Source organism: Spermophilus citellus, assembly GCF_964194105.1.
Source record: "Spermophilus citellus genome assembly, chromosome: 3".
Taxonomy (NCBI): Eukaryota; Metazoa; Chordata; class Mammalia; order Rodentia; family Sciuridae; genus Spermophilus; species Spermophilus citellus.
The window spans coordinates 26,142,118-26,159,451 of record NC_138184.1 but is presented as its reverse complement, the minus strand read 5'-3'; the positions used below and the strand labels follow the sequence as shown (position 1 = coordinate 26,159,451).

Genomic DNA, 17,334 nt, shown 5'->3' with positions numbered 1-17,334 from the left:
CGCTCTACCTCTGAGTTACAAGCCCAGCTCAGGATCTCCTTTTTAAGACTGAATAATATTCCATGACAGATATGCATTCCTCTGCTTATGATGGTTAGACTTATGCTTTTTCTTCTTTATGATGGCATGAAAGTGTGCCCACATAACCATTCCGTTTTTATTTTCTCCACTTTTGGTGTAGTATTCAGTAAGTTACTTAAGATGTTCAACACTCATTATATAATAGACTTCATGTTAGATGATTTTGTCCAACTGGAGGCTAACGTAAGTGTTCTGGGCATGTTTAAGGTAGGTGAGGCTGAGCTATGATATTTGGCGGGTTAGGTGTATGAAATGCATTTTTTACTTAAGATATTTTCAACTTAAGAGTGGATTTCAGGTTTTGGCCCCCTTAGGGGAGGAGGAGCATTTGTACTTATGAAAACTTCTTCATCCATTTACCTGTTGACAGATGGGTTGCTTCCTATGTTAGCAAGTGTGAATGGTGCTCTAATAAACCTGGGAGTGCAGATATCCCTAAAAGGTGCTGATTTCATTTCCTTTAGACTTGCCGGATCATATGGCAGTTCTATTTTCAATGTTTTGAGGAACTTTCATATCAGTTTTCATCTCAGCTGAACCCATTCATGTTCTGTCAGTCGCACATAAGGGCTCCCTTTTCTCCACACCCTCACCTGACTCTGGCGATCTCCTCCGACAATAGCCATCCTATGGCAAGGTGGTTTTGATTTGCATTTCCGCAGTGTGGCTTTTCCAGCAGAAACCTTGCAGAACAGAAAGGCGTGGAATGAGGTACTCAAAGTTGGAGGAAAGAAAATGCCAACCCAGAATTCTTTATCTAGAAAACCTTCCCTTCGGCAGTGAGGGGGGTGTACAGACTTCTTTTGCCCCTAGGCCTGCTTCACCGGAAATGCTTAAAGGGGTTCCAATTGAAATGAAAGGTCTCTAAGCAGCAATAAGAGAAATGAGGAGATGGGAAACTTGTTGGCAAAGGCAAATATAGACAGAAACATAACATCATACCACTGTAGAAGGGTGAGACCATCACCTGAAATTCTATGGTAGCAGTTAAAAGATAAAAGGAACTATAAATTGTGCTAGTCGTGGTAAATTGAGACATCAACAGCTTATGATGTATGGCAAGAATAAAGGGAAACTCAGAGTTCCTTTGTATAGGTGAAGCTCTCAGCTTCTAATAGACTGTCAGAAGAGACCTTATTACAGAAGATACTTTATGTAAGCCCATTGGTAATTACAAATACACATAGAAGTAACCCAAAAGTTAAAAAAAAAAAAATTCAGTCTACTCAATACCAAAAAAAAAAAAAAAGAAAGAAAAAAAGTAACACAGAAGAAAACAGCAAGAGAGGAAAAGGTGCCACAAGAACTATAAGGCGTACAGGAAAAAAACTACCAAAATGACAGGAATTCCTTTCTTCTTTTTTTTTTTTTTTTTTTTTGGTATTGGAGATTGAACTTAAGCATGCTTTACCACTGAGCCATATCTCCAGTCCTTTTATTTTGAGACACAGTCTCATTGTGTTGCTAAGGCTGGCCTCAAACTTGTAATCCTCTTGCCTCAGCCTCTTGAGTTACCGGGATTATAGGCATGCACCACCATGCCCAGCTTAGAAAACCCTTCCATATTCATACTTACTTCAAACTCCTCAATAAAAGGCTACATGGTGACTGAATAGATTAAACACACACACACACACACACACACACACACACACGTCCAATGTGTGCTATCTACAAGAGGCTCACTCACTTTAGATTCAGGGATGTACATAGGAATGGGAGAAGAGTCCAGGCAATGATAAACCAGAGAAAGCAGGGGCAGCGTCTACTCACATCAAAGTGGACTTGCAGTTAAAAGCTTCTCCAGATACAAAGAAGGGATTAAAGGGTCAACAGGGAGATACAACGGTTATCAATATGTATGCACCCAACATCAGAATACTTGCATACCTAAAGCAAATATTGACAGATCTGAAAGGAGAACTTGACAGCGGTACAGGAATAGATTTCAGTGGCTCACTTTCAACAACGAATAGAGCATCTAGACAGAAAATCAATAAAAGGCAGAGCAGATTTGAACAATGTTTGTAAATCAGACAACCTAATGGATACATATAAAACTTTGCTCCGACAGAATACAGGTTTTTCCAAGTGCACAAGGAACACTTGCAGGATGGAACACGTGTTGAGTCACAGAACAAATCTTAACAAATTTCCTAAGCACAAGGGAATGAGCAAGAAATTGGTTAACAGAAAAAAAAAAATTGTGAATTGGTGATTTGGTAGGACTTGGTTAGAACACCTCATCTTTGCTCCACCAGGTACCTGTCAGGACCCCTGAGGGTCCCACTTCCTTGATGGCTCACTCGGCCTTCGAGTTGAGGGGATTGCCTGTTCTCTACATATGAGCCTCTCCGGGGCCAGCTGGGCTTTCCTCTGTGCAGAGTGGCCGAGCTCCAAGAAAAAAGCCCCAAGCGAAAGAGGTGAAAGCTCGATTGCTTTTTATGGCCGAGCCTTGGAAGTCACATAAACGTTATCTCCACCGTCACCACAGATCCTCCCCATGGCAGGGAAGGAAGCGTTAGATTCTGCCTCTCCGTGATGGGGTTGTCAAAGTCACACTGGGAAGTGTTGTTTTTGGACGTGGAAAGCACAGTCACCTGTAGAGACAGTCACATCTGCTCTTCATCTCCATTGTCCTTTCTCGTCACTGTCACCCAGGAGGCCCCAGTGGTGTTCACTTATATGTAGTGAGGAAATTGCAAGGCCAGTCCAGGGCACAGCTGGCACGAGAGCCAGGATGACAGAGATCAGGAGGGCAGGGCCTGGAACTCGCAGCCTGTATGTCACGGGAGGGGTTTAGGTGACATCTTCCTCTTCAGTTCTCACCTGCTTCCTCCTCCACCCATCATGCCCCTCCATCCCACCTCCAAAGCCCAGGGGTCAGACGGTGACCAACCTCTGTGATGGGAGGCACGTGTGTGGAAGAGACTGACCCAGGGGTACATCTGGGTTTTGTGGGGCCCAAAGTGTCTACAGTTGAAGGAGAGGGAAGGGCTTGAAGGAAAAAAAATGTAGAATTGTGAATACAAAGTTAGGTTCAAGGCATGCAGGGGCCCTGTCAGGGGACCTTCAAGTGTAAGTTGGATCCGGTTGGTGGTGGGGCCACCCTTGATGCTTCTATGTTTTAGGCTCACAAAGCATTTCTTGCTTGGGATGTTGCAGCTCCTAAGCCCTCTTCTGCCTGCTTTGAGATTGCAAAGAAAGCACAAAAGTCTTACTCTGAAGTCTCCTGGAGATCTGGCTCTTTCCTTGCCCCTGTTAGTGTCCAAAAGAACATAGGAATTTCCTCATATTGCCCAAGAATTCCATGATTTTTCCTCCTATAATCAAGGGAATGTTGGCTGGGACACTGTATTCTTTTGGAAACGTGGCACAGGAATATGAATTTCCATAGGCAAAATTACCCTGTCTGGTGGAGTCTAGACTATCCATTGGCCAGCAAGTTTGTTGGAGTCCACGCTGGCACTCTGAGAAGCCACCTATGCTTCTGCTATGGGCTATTACCCCAAACTCTGCTATTGGGGAGGAAAAAAATAAAGCCCTCACAGCCATGAGGAGTGATAATGAAGTTTAACGGTAAATAAATCACAACAACAAACGAGGGCATCGGGTTCTTCTCTCCAAATCCCATTGAGATGATCAAAGCCATCTTAACAATAGTGAAGTCTCCATCGTCTGAAGCATCAGAAACCTCAGAGGTGGAGATCAGATGGAGGGACATACTAACAAGCTATCCATGTGCTGCAGAGAGAAGAAAACTCTATCCCTTACAACAAAGTGCTGTTCCTGATTCCCTGGCCACCCTCCATGAAGCTTCCTTACACATTTGGGCAAGCTCTCTGCAAGTAATGTTGGTTTTAACCACAGAACCTCAGGCCCCAGCACTGGGTGGGGCTTTGACTGTGGAGGCCTAGTTTCGGTTAGAGAAAAGCCACTATTCCCTGCTAACCACTAGCTGCTTCCCCGAGAAACTGGAAAGCATCTCTTCTGTCCCATTATGCTACCCTCTGTCTAATGGCCTGATTGCCTTTGACGTTTCCCTTTGGCCCTAACCATTTAATATGGTCCCATTGCTTAGGCCGAGCCTATCTCCAATGCAGATTTTTTTCTCTTCCCCAAGAGAACAAATGGGGAAAATGATCTGACTGATCTAAGAATTATTGACTTCATGGAATGATTATTCATGCATGTCCAAGAGCATCTAAAAGGTTTTTGTCAGAAAAGCACAGACAGATGGACACCAGTCATGCAGGCTTCCTGAAGAAGTGCTTCAGGAGACTGAGAAGCGAATCAAGTAAGGAATGCACTCATGAATCGAGACCACTGTTGCTTTAGGCTTCTGTGGAACCTCGAAGCTTCCCTCACCCTGCCAGGGAGCCGGCTTCTTGGAGGTGGGAGGAGAGTCCTTGGAGGGCCTGAAGGAAGAATTTCTACTGCTTTGCAAGAGGCAGTAGGCCATCACTTACTGCTTTGCCCTTAAACCCTATTCCAACCTTTCTATCATTTCTTTCACAGACTGTTTTTGAAAGGAATTGCCGATCTGAGGACTGTGCTGCCGACCTGCAGCTCCGGGGTAAACTGCTGCTCTCCAGGTATGTCAATGTTCCTTTTATGACGTTGTCCTGAGAAGTTCAGTATGTCTTAATTCCAGGCCCCAAGCCTGAATGTTCAGATTCCCCCACCATGAAGGTAAACGGTGTTGGTGGGTTATGGTCCTATATTGTGTGTGTGTGTGTGTGTGTGTGTGTGTGCATGTTTTTGTTAAGAATGTTATAATTTTAACAATAGCTATGATTTGGGGAAGAGAGTTTGGATTTTGTTTGCAATTTCACATATCTCACAATTTAGCTTAGATTTCTAATTTCTAAGAGTACTCGTGCACTGGGAGGATATTTTATGTTTACTCATCCTATTAAGTTGAACCATATGGTATTGCCAACGTCGAACTTTTTGGGATGATGTCATGATTTAACCTCTTACTACACAGTTTCCCCCCCTCCCCCATCCCCACATACTGAACAGTGGTGTCTTTCTGGCTTTAGCAGCAAGTCATGTTTCTGTAGCACGACAGGGGTGGAGTCGAGGGGCAGGCTGATCTGATCCAAGCAGACAGTCTCTTTATTATTTCAGTGTTTCCTCCTGCAGTATGCAAGTCCCCCTAGGCTAAAGGTGAATAGTACAGAGGCTTTCTGTTTCCTCTTTGCCAACCTTTTATTTTAGTCTTCTTTTAGGATGAAGGTACTGGTCCTGAATCATTTAGCCACATTTCAAGAATGGTTTCCTTTTGGAACAATACCTTCTGAAAGATTGTCGTTAGCCTTGGGGCCAGAAACCCCTCTGTAAGATTTATTACCATTTCTCAAAGCAGTCCTCAGTTTTGATAGCTAGTCTCTAAAATGCCATACATGTCCCTTACTCGCATTGAGTTAAATTGGGATGGAATTAAAGAAATATCCCATCATGAATGAGTAACTACACTAGGGCATTTTTGCTTTTTTTAATGATAAATAATCTTTTAGGAGGATCATAGGTTCAAAGCCCAGCCTCAGCAACTTAATGAGGCCCTAAGAAACTTAGATAGACCCCGTCTCAAAATAAATTTAAAAAGGGCTGGGGATGTGGCTCAGTGGTTGAGTGCCCCTAGGTTCAATTCTCAGTACCAAAAATAAACAATATTTTATTCATCAATGCTAAGATGCCTTTTCTTCTGTTTTGGATTTTTACAGGAAGGTGTATCTCCCCAACCGCCTTCTCCCAACGGCAACATATACACAAATACTCTTCCAAACCACTTAAATATTAATTCATTAACATCACTTTTACCCTGGGGAAAAAATGGCAGCTTAAAGTAGCATATTCTTTGCCAATCTTAAAAAATTACTTTAAACTCATGAAGTAGATATTGGGATTACTTAACTTAGAAAGGCCTTCCAGGGTTACTAGAAAAACCAATTCTAAAGAAATTTCATAAATTATCAGCTCATTAATTTTAATTTTGAGGACATCTTCCAAAAAGTGTCTTAGGGAAAGAGTAATAAAATTACATGGATTTTTTTAACTTCAAAGCAGACTATAAATGCTGGAAATTTATTTTAGATCATAGAAAATTTGATGTGGGATAATAATTTACTTGATCCAAGGTTAAATTTTAAGTAAGGAAAATCCTATTGCTTTTGCTACCCATTAGTGGGTAGACAAATCCAGCTTTTTTTTTAGTTGTGCTTTCTGTGGATTAAGATATAAAAATCAAGGCTCATGGTCAGTAAAGCAGCGTATGACTAAAGCTGCCACCTCTGCCCCAACTTGGTCTTTCAGAAGTGTGATTAGTATCAGGTGTACTCTGTGGATCCAATCAATAATGCCAGAATAACTAATGTGGTGGCCAGGGACCAGACCCCACATGTATCAGCCAGCTGTTGCTACCAAAGATGCGACATAACAAACCACCCTCAAACACATGGCATAAGTCAGCAATCATTTATTCTCAGGTCAGGTGAGATTGGCTGGATTCAGCTGGATGTTGGCTGACTTGTTCATGCATCTGGGTTCAGTGGAAGATAAACTCCAGTCTTGGGTGGCCCAGTTTAACTCTGTCCCATGTGTCTTTAAATTCCCCCGGGGAATGAGTAGGCTAGCATGGGCATATTCTCACTGCAGGATGAAATTGCTCAAGGACAAGCAGAAATATGCAATGGCCCTTAAGGCCTAGGGGCAGAATTGCCCCACTATTATATCAGACTTTTCTATTGGCTATAGCAAGGCACATGGCCATACCCAAAGTCAAGGGACAGGAAAATATTTTCTGCCCCTTTAGTGAGAGCTACAAATTTACACTGCAAAGGGCATGACTATAGGGTAAAGGACTGGGACCAACAAGGCCATCTCCCACAGCATGTGAGCCCTGGGGAACCCTGTCACTCCTCCTGGTGCCTTGTAGCTTCCGGGGCCATTTCAGCCTTTCTTGCAATTCCATCTTCCTAGAACTCAGACATGAGCCCTGGAGACTGGAGGAGTTTTCCTGAACCTCAAAACCAATGTTCTTGGACCAGAGGACCTCTCAGCCTTTCTGAAGGATGAGTTATTTCCCAGGAGGTCTCCCAGTCTCTCAAAATAGCCTTTTGGCAGGATCCTCCATTAAGAAACTTTCATTATACTCTTGGACCCATAGCTGTTCCCACAGGAGCCATCAGGGAAATGTTGATTGGTAATTGGATAAGTGCAGATATAAAGCTAAACCTGTGGTTTCAGTTACACCGGACGGCTCTAGACTTGGAACGCTCACTCTGCAGAGCCAGGCACAATGTGCAGCAAACTGGAGCAGAAACAGGGTCTGGATTTGGTTGAGGGCGTTTTAGGAGCCTGAACTGTGGGTGAGCAGCTTCAGCTATCATTTAGCTCTGATTCATTGTTGCCTGGGATGGGATGTATACTCCTTCATTGTTCGAGCAAGTACTGGGCACCACTGTAGATGTGAACCATATGTGGCCCACTCCCCTGGTGTGCACGGCCTGGCCAGGGACAGGGCCAGGAGACTGGACAGTGTGGCATGACCTCGTATAAGAGAGGTGAGTGGGTCCTTGCAGGGCATGGGGTGACTTCCAGGAGGCTGTATTAAGAGGAGGGAGGGAGGAGGACTTAAGTACTCTAGGCAGAGGAAAAAGGTGAGCAGAGGACTCCCATGAGGAACCGCAGGTGTCTGCAGTCGAAAAGAACAGAGTGTGAGAGAGAGAAAGAAGCTGGATTGTGACACACCTGTGATTTGGGGCTGCATCTCCAAGCCAGTGCAGTAGAGCCGAGTCCCAGCTCAGGTACATTAACTTCCCAGGAATGCAACTAGATACGCTCCAGGGGGAGGGATGATGTGGGTCGGTCCATCTCCTCCACCAATGAAAGGCATATTCCAGCTTGAGTTCTGAGTGTGTCCCTCTTTCCACCCATCTCAGTTCCTACCTCCCTGACACAGTTCTGTGGGGCCACTGCCACTTGTCTCGGTGAAGGAGTGCCCTTGGCAGGGATGGGCTTTTGGAGGGATGCTAGGTGTCTCTCTACCACCACGCTCCCCCAGGGCTTCAACATGGCAATTTGGACACAGTTTTTGCCTTTCATGCTGTCTTTAGGACCTAGCTCTCATGTCAGCTGTACCCTCACTATATTGAAAAGGGGGATAAGGGAGAGACGACTTCAGTGACTGGGTAGACAGGCTGTGTGAAGTACAGTGGCTGGAGGCAGAACACCCACCAGATGGAGGAGCCTGAGTCTTACGACAGAGGGAAAGACATCTGGGAGGGAGGGGGTCACCCAGAGTGACCAGGGATCAAGCCAGGAAGCGCTCCCTGTGACACTCATGGATGTTTTTCTCTTTCTCCGCAGGGAGTATGAATTTTGGCAGGATCTGTTGTTACTTAAAACATTCAACTCAATTAAAAGTTTGTGATCTTGGGGCTGGGGTTGTGGCTCAGTGGTAGAACACTTGCCTGGCATGTAAGAGACCCTGGGTTCGATCCTCAGCACCACCATACATGCATACATACATATACACACATACATGCATACATACATGCATAAATGTATTGTGTCCATCTATAACTTAAAAACAAAGGCCATGATGTTTAATGAGTTGAACCTAGTTCTAGAACATGCCATTTTTAAACTATCGGTTTAGATGTTTTCAGTCCTGTTTAGTAGAAACTTTCATTTATAAAAGGATGCGCCCATGTTTTTTTTCTGTCTGAAGGCTCATAGTACCTAAGATAGCATCACATGTCATCAAGATGAAGAAAAACATAGGTTATTGCAGTCAAGCAGATTTTCTTTTCCTGATGCATCTCATTGGAGATCAGTGGAATGTTTCTGTCTCCTGGCTAAACAAAATATATTTTATATTCAATAAAAAATAAGTTTAAAAAATCTTTTAGGAGAAGAGTGGAATATTTGTGAAGTTAGAATCATCTCATAGCCACATGTAACTGTCTTATGGCTACTATCACAAGAATTGGGGGTGGATTGCAGTAGGTTCTCCCCAAACCTATGACTAGTTGGGAGATGGCTGGCACCATCTACGAATGATCAACCTTCTAGAAGAGGACCACTTTACTTAGAGAGTGATTTAGCTCAAATCAAATTGTTTTCCTTCTCAAAAGTGGTCAGAATAATCAACTGCATCACGAAAGGTGGAAAGGAGCAGTGTCTTGAATTATGAAGGGGAAGAGAGCATTGTTCATGGTGCAATGGCCCTTAAGGCCTAGGGACACAATTGCCCCACTATTATATCAGACTTTTCTATTGTCCATAGCAAGGTACATGGCCATACCCAAAGTCAAGGGTCAGGAAAATATTTTCTGCCCCTCTGTGCACTGGGTACTCTACAGAGTACTTGGTATATAGAAAAGCACCATAGTGTCTCACCAGCTATTTAACCATGGGGCAGATTGCTTAACATCTCTGTGCCTCTGTTTCCTTCTCTGTGAGATGAAAAAATAATTCCAGCATCTTATAGGGTTATAGATAATGAATTTATATGTATCTAATTGCTTCTAAAAGTGCTTAGCACATAGTAAACACTTATAAATGAGAGCTACATTTTTTCCCATTTAATCCTCTCAATAACACTGAGAAGTAGATACGGTTACATGCTTTTTAGTGCTTAGGATATGGAGGCTAGGGAGGCCAGGGAGGCCAGGTTACTTGCTCAAGGGCTCATGTTATGGGAGAAATCAAAGTGGGGAGTTCCTGGTTCTGCCTTCTGCTCTATGTTGGCCTCAATTGATGCTGAGTTTTTATATCAGCTGGCTGTGCACCGGAAGTACCAAGGTGGGGACACTGAGGGTCCTCTTTGTAAAAACCCCAGTTCAGGAGGGAGGTAGTTGGGGGGAAAGCCCATGATCAAAGATGGCTTCCTTCTATTCCCACGCACCCTCCCCATGTACCACGTGACCTGGAGGATGTGCAGTGACTTTCCCACTGGAGACGTGAGCCACCGGTCAACTGGGTCAGTGGCAGACCCTGCATTCTTTTTTCTCTCTAGGCTCAATGTTCTCTTTGGAGAACTCAAGTTTCACCATGAACTCGTCGCTGGCATGCCAGCAGATTCCTCAAAGGCAACAACAACATCACCATGAATATAGTTACCACCGGGGTTTGGATATGAGGTGTCCTCCAAAGCTCCTTTATTAATGCAGGAATGTGCGGAGGTGAAATGATTGATGGGGAGAGCTGTAACCTAACCAGCCCATTCAAACTGGAATGGACTGATGGGTAACTGTAGGCAGGCTGGGCATGCTGGGGGAGTTAGGTCATTGGGGGGCATGCACTGGAAGGGTGCATCTTCCCTGTGGCCCCTTCTCCCCCTTATCTTTCTGCTTCCTAACTGCACATGAGCTGAGAAGCCTTCCTCTACTGGGCCCTTCCACCGTGATGATTTGCCTCATCTTGGGCCCAAGGCAATGGAGTCAGCAGTCTGTGGACTGAGACCTCTGTAAATCATGAGCCCCATAGAACTTTTTCTCTAAGTTGCTCTTGCTGGGTATTTTTTAGCCATGGTGATGCGATGCTAACTAGAACAATTATTATTACCATTTTGTGAGGGAAGGTGACTGGGAGCTGATCACAAGCCTGGAAAACTTTTTGCGGTTGTCAGAACATTAGCCATGTGATTTCCCCACCCACCCCCTTCATTGAATATTGAATGCAGCCACTTAAGCAAAAAAAAAAAAAAAAAAAAAAGGCAAGGTTTGTTGATGGGGAGCAGCTGGCTTTTGTAGTTCTTTCTGGTTTTCTCAATGGTATATTCTTGAAATCGGGGTGGAATGCTCTAGTGGCTGGAACTTTCTGAATGAGGGCTGAAGCCATCCTCCTCCCCTGTCAGAACACGCCTTGGCCCTTGCTCTGATGTGGGTCCCTAAGAGGAGGCAGCAGATACCTCTCCTCACCCTGCGGGAGCATTTCAAGGGTGAATAGCATGTAGGTGGGCCTCCTGTAGGAGTCAACTAGCCAAGGGTGGGTTTCAGGCCCTAGGGTAGGCAATCAGTGGTGTCAAGAGAGCAAGGGACAGTCGGTCACACTCTGGAAGAGATACTGAAAGTGAGATCCTTCTGGAGAGCCCAGATTCTGCACACCTGTCAAGAGGTGACACGGTGCTCATATATTCGTTTATTTGAAAAATGTGGATGGGATACTTGCTGTGGATGTGCCTGGCTTGATGGAAGTAAATAGGGACACGCTGCTGCGTCACAGTGCTCTCTCAGTCCAGATGCAGACGTGCATGCCAGCAACGTGTCGTCATTACCATGATCATCGTATGACGGCAATGTGAGGGAGTTCCCTGGAGGCGCAGGGGAGGAAGTACTCCATATGGTCTGAGTTGAGTTCCCCTCGATGCTGACCGGAGACGAGGATTCGAGTGCAAATAATTTATGTGAAATGTGCAGGAAGCAAAGGTAAAGAGTAAGGAAGTATCGACAGGGAAGCTTGCCAATAAGGGTGCGCCGTAACACCAGCATATTGGATATTTATTGCTGTGCAGCAAATCACCCCAGAACTTCATGCCTTAAAATAACCACCATGTGTTTACTTGTGATTCTGCGGCTCCGCGGTTCAGCCTGGGCTCCCTTGTGTGTCTGCATCCAGATTCAGGTTGTCTAGTAGCCTTTGTTTCTGGCACTTGTTCACTGGGGCTCCTCTGTTTCCCTCCTCGTGGTCTCATCCTGTAGCATGTCAGCCCACAATTCTTTTTTTTTTGGTGTTAGAGAATTGAACCCAGGGGTGCTAAACCACTGAGCCACATCCCCAGCTGTTTTTATGTTTTATTTACAGACAGGGTCTTGCTGAGTTTCTTAGGGTCTCGCTAAGTTGCTGAGGCTGTCTTTGAACTCGTGAACCTCCTGCCTCAGCTCCTGAGTCTCTGGGTATACAGGTGAGCACCAACATGCCCAGCCATACTTATTCTTACAGTATGGCGGGGGTCCTAAAAGGAACAACAGCACCCAACACTTTTGAAGCCTGGTTGCAAAACTGGTATACTGTCACTTTCCTATATTTGGTTGGCCAAAATCAAGTCACAGGATCAGTCTGATTAAGGGGTGGGGAACTAGACTCTGCTTCCTGTTGGGAGGAGCTGTGAAGCCACAGAACACAGGGTGTGACCTCACAGAGACTGTCAAGCAGGCCTCCAGACCCAGCTGGCACAGCGGCCGACTGAGATTCATCACGCAGGACAATGCCAGGGAGCAGACCGGTGGGGATCCCACAGAATGGGGCTCTTAGAACGACTGCATCTAAGAACTGGAAAACCAGCTCCTGCGACCCGTGGGTTGAGGGCCACTCTGGGGCTGGGGTGGAGGGTGATCAATTCTTGGGATGCAACAGCTTTGTCTAGTCCTGGAAAAAGACCCTCAGAAAGATGCAGAGGCTGGTAGCTGGAAGTCAGCCAGCACATCGGGAAGAGTCTGGGGGCAATGGCCAGGGACAAGGACGCTGTCTCCTATACCCACTTTCTTAAAGATTTTCAGTTGATGAATTTACCATGGAGTTTCCTGCAGGAGTGTTAAAAGGAGTGTTAAATCACCTTTGATGTGGATGCCTCTTCCCATGAACTTCCTGAGAATGTTCTTACTCCACGTTTTGCCAAACACCCAAGCACTTCCTGACTGTGGCAACAGTAATTCCCATTGCACTTTTTCTGTGTCTTGTTTCCTCCCCCATCCCTACCCAGCATAACAGCCATCACCATCACGCAGAGGGGCTTTTTCTTCAGGGCAGACCCACTAGCCAAGGGTAGGGCCAAAAGCTTTCTTCTTGCTTCCTTAAGGATGGCAGCAAGGACAGGTGAGGGGTTTGTCCACGGCTGATCCCAGGCAGAGAGGATGAGACTCCAGAGCCCTCCAGCATCCTGGAATTGATGTAGACCAGGCTCATTCTTGCAGCCAGAACCCTGTTTCTTGGGAGCTCTGGCTGCAGCCCAGCCCAGGAATAATCCCAGCCTGTGGCTCCATGACGCCACTTCATTTGTCATATATGTAATCCAGCTGGCTGGAAACAAACCCAGCATGTTTTTGTTGTTGTTGTTATTGTTTTGAGATTAGTGTGTTTTATCTGTGTTCCTGGATCCACAGCATTTCTGGGACAGATCAGGAAGCTGATAGGGATTTGAGTCACTTATCTGAGGTCAAAAAGAAAGTCAAATGACCGAGGCAATAAAAACACCTGGTGGGCAGCTCCGGAGTTCTCTGTTCCAGCAATTCCACCCGTGGCCTTTGTCTTTAAATAGCCATCACAGCTTGGAGAGCCTGGCCTATCTCTGGGTGGAAATGACTTTTGGAATTTCTCTTCCATGGCAGGGAGGATCTGATTTGTGGTTTCCTGAGTAAAACTGAGTATTTGGGGACGGAGGGGCCACCACCCAAGGAACTGACCCTTTTCCTTTGTTGGACAGATTCAAAGTGCTGAGGGAGCTTTCCAAGGCCCCACCAGAACACACGAGCCACAGATCTGTCCCAACAAAGAGCATGTTTCAGGGACAGCCCTCCCACTGCTAAGCAGACACTGATCAAGATTTTCCAGCTTTAGCTTTCTGGAGAGTAGGACCATGGGGATCCACAGAGGGGTGTGAGAGGCAGGACCTAGGCAGAAACCATGGCAACCACAGAAGGGGTGTGATCACTGCAGGCCTGCTTCCTGAGACTCCCAGGAAGTCTGGGTCTACCTCACCGTGAGCCTAATAAAATTCTATTCAGTAGTATTTTCCTTGTCTTCCAAACGTAGCCACCCACTGGAGATATATTATGTGTGACACAGAGTCTTTGCAGCAGGGTGGTGGTGATATGACAGTTTTCCTTCTGATCAGCCCCAAGGAAAGGACCTATCGAGAGAATGCAGCCCCTAGATCCCTCCCTTCTCTCAGATGGGAAGCCACGTGCTGTTTCTTCACTAAGATTTTTGCAGTTTGTTTCGTGTGACTATGTTCCTTGGTCTCTTGCCACTGAATACTAGACTCACCCATCCCAGAGGGGACTCGTTGCTGTGACAGAAGGCCAAATCTGAAGCTGCGCAGTTGCTTTGTTCTCTGCACACTTTTCTTATTGCCCTGCGTATACCTTGACATATAGCATCTCTTTAAAGTTTGTTCTGAGCCCCCTGAAACAACCCTGGGAGGGTCAGGATTCCCTGCGGGCTGTCCATGGATGAAAAGCCAAAGACAGCTGTGGCCAAGGAAGGCTGAACCTTTTTTGGGGGGGTGGGGGGGGCGGTCTCCAGTGATCACTGTCCCCACCCGTCACATCCAAAGGTGAGGCTTGGGTTTACCATGAGCTTCCCTGAAATCATAGTCCCTGCAGCTATAGTGAGAGGGGAGGTACCTCATAGAAACATGTGGATTTTATGAGCCATCTTTCCCGACTTCATTCCAGGTGTTCTTGATCCAAACATGACGAGCTGGGTGGATGCAATTGGTTCCACACCCAGGTCCCTCACAGTGCAGGTGCCTGTTCCCTCCTGCCATGTTGGCAGCCAAAGACTCACAGCTGCCCCTCATCTGGCTGGGGGAGTCACTGGTGTCCTGAGACTGCCTTTCCTGGGAGGTCACACCCGGTCTCCCCAGAGGGCAGCCCTCAGCTGCTGGCTGGCTGGTTGGGGTGCAGGAGGACAGCCATTATCTCAAATGCAGATGGACTTGTGGCACTTTGTGCTCCAGAACCTCTTGTGGACCAGGCCAAGGCTGGACTTCATCAAAGGCCTCAGCCTTGCCCAGCCAGCTTCCCTGGTTCCCCAGCAAACCCCCACTGCCTTTCATAGATGCTGCATCTGGGGAGCCCATCCTGAGATAACTGTAGGACTTACACTCACGCTGTGTGTGTCTGTCCTTATCTCTTCTGGCCAGGCAGACTGATTTTTTTTTTTCAAGTTACCTATATTTATCAAACATTAATGATGAGACAGTTGCTGGTGTGCTTTTTGTTTTCCCTCTTGGAATTGGAAGATGGTGGTGTTTATGTTTGAAAACTGGGCCATGGAGTGATGGGGGGGAGCTCCTTCAGGCCATCCTGGGACTTGGATCCTAGGGATTGCTTCTGGATGCTTCTTTGCTGGGATTTTGCTTTTAGAGGGGACCCAAGAGATAAAGGGAGAGGGGCACTCTGTGAGAGATGGCTTCCTCGGCAAAACGTTTTCACAGGCAGGGGACCAGAAACTGTTCCTGTAGCATAAGGGAACACAGGACACTCTGTCGGAATGGCTGGACTTCCTCACCAGGGTCCCTGGGCTCTTCTTCAGAAAGTGTTCTGTGGGCTGGGTGTGGTGGTGCACACCTGTAATCCCAACAGCTTGGGAGGCTAAGGCAGGAGGATCGCAAATTCAAAGCCAGCCCCAGCAAATTAGTGAGGGCCTAAGCAACTCAACTAGACCCTGTCTTGAAGATATAAGCAGAAAGGCTGGGGATGTGGTTTAGGGATTGAGGGATCCTCCTGCCTCAGCCTCCTGAGTTGCTGGGATTATAGGCATACATTGTAAGACAAAATTCAGAAGCCTCTGGAGAAAGTGTTTCCCCTCCCTGTGTGGCTCCTAACCTTTGTCATGACCCTGATACAAGGTAAATATTCACTCCTTGTTGCTTGCTTATTAAAGACACCAGGAACTCCAGGGCTTTGATGAGCTCAAGAAAACGAGTGCTTCAGACCCAAAGCAGAGAAAGCTGGCATCCGGTCCGGGTGGACAAAATACATTGATATTGGAGGTGCTGCGTCTGGGTAGTGCAGACCTGCTTTTGCCTTCAGGGACCTCCAGAGACGCAGAGACCCAGGTGGAAAGAGCTGCTTTCTCCAGCCCTGCAACTGACTGGCTGTAAAGGAAAAAGGATACACAATCCAGGGAGACTAGTAATTTCAGTATGTTTTCTTGCCTGGAACCATTTACAGCTCCCACTTGGCTCTTGAACTAGAAGCAGGGAAACGTTGCGGCTACTGCGGAGTTATCCATCCAGGGACCACTCTGGCCCTCCTGATGGGAGTTCTCTGGGGTCGTCTGGCTTGCTGCCTTCTGTGACATGCAGGTGGGCTTCTCGCATGGTGAGCCTAGCCAGGTTCCAGGGCAACGTGCGTGTGGCACAGTGTGGCAGTGTGCCAGGGCTAGGTCAACTTGAGCATCATGCCCTCCATCCCTGTTGTATGACATCAAACCTCTGAGCAGCCCACGGATCTTGGGAATTCCTCTGCCCCTCAAAGTATTCTTTGTCTTTAATGCAGTGGTTACAGTGAATGAACCTGATTTGTTCCAGATGTCCTGAGATTTAGTGATCCAGGAGACTGCTCCGAAAGGATGAGGAGGATTTGAATTCCTCTGTTTGCCAGGAATCAGTATTTCTTTGCATGGTTGCATAGATGGAGCAGGAGGGACCCCTAGCCGCTTAGAGAGACAGGGAAGGACCCTGTTCCTGCTTGTTTGCCTTGTTAGAAGATGACCTTTAAAGCCAGTACTGATTCTGCCATTATGTGAGTGGTTAAAAGAATCAAAGCTGGGGCCAAAGTCAGCAAGCATGTTATTTATTTTTTGAAGTAACACTTGTTTACCTCAATTATTAGAATATTGCTAGGAATACCACGATTTTGACTCAAATCGCCTTGGTGAATGCTTTTCTCTTTCTCTCATTCTATGAGCACAGCACTAGCCCAGGTGGATACTCAATAGGAAGGAGGTGAGGTGTTTCTGCCTTCATATATGTGGGTTTTCAACCCAGGAATTCAGTCCCAGGACTCATTTCCCTGACCCAAGGTCACTTTTAATTGAGGTGCCTTATAGAGTGTACCTCCCAATCTCTAGCTGGAACCAATAACTATGTGAGTTTGTTTTTACAAGATTGGAAGAGATTTATAGAACACAGTTAGATATAAGGTACATCTCAAACTATATGGAACAATAACCCATCGTTGGAGTATACATATATAAATGTATGGCATATTCTGTTAAATGATAGTGTTATTGGTTTATGTGGTATTTGAGGATATGAAAATTAAAGCTACCGTACCCCCCTCCCCCCATTCAGAGGAGATATGTTTCAAGACTAATAGTAGAATAGTACCAAACTTTATGTACTATGTTTTTTTCTATACACACCTACTATGATGAAGTTTAATTTATAAATTAGGCACAATGAGAGGTTAACAACGATAATAAAATAGAAGAATCATGACAATATAGTGTAGCAAAATTGCCAGCATCACTCCTCTTGCCCTTTGGGATCAGTATTAAATAAAACAAGGGTTA

At 46.0% G+C, this 17,334-nt stretch overlaps 1 protein-coding gene across 1 annotated transcript in view; it reads left to right on the top strand.

Annotated features, from left to right (window-relative positions):
- Positions 1-17,334, top strand: part of ITGA9 (integrin subunit alpha 9) — a 320,486-nt gene that overhangs the window by 165,384 nt on the left and 137,768 nt on the right. The window contains exon 17 of the mRNA XM_081288073.1: positions 4,600-4,676. Within this exon, the coding sequence (XP_081144199.1) occupies positions 4,600-4,676 (77 nt within the window). The remainder of the gene's footprint in view (positions 1-4,599; positions 4,677-17,334) is intronic.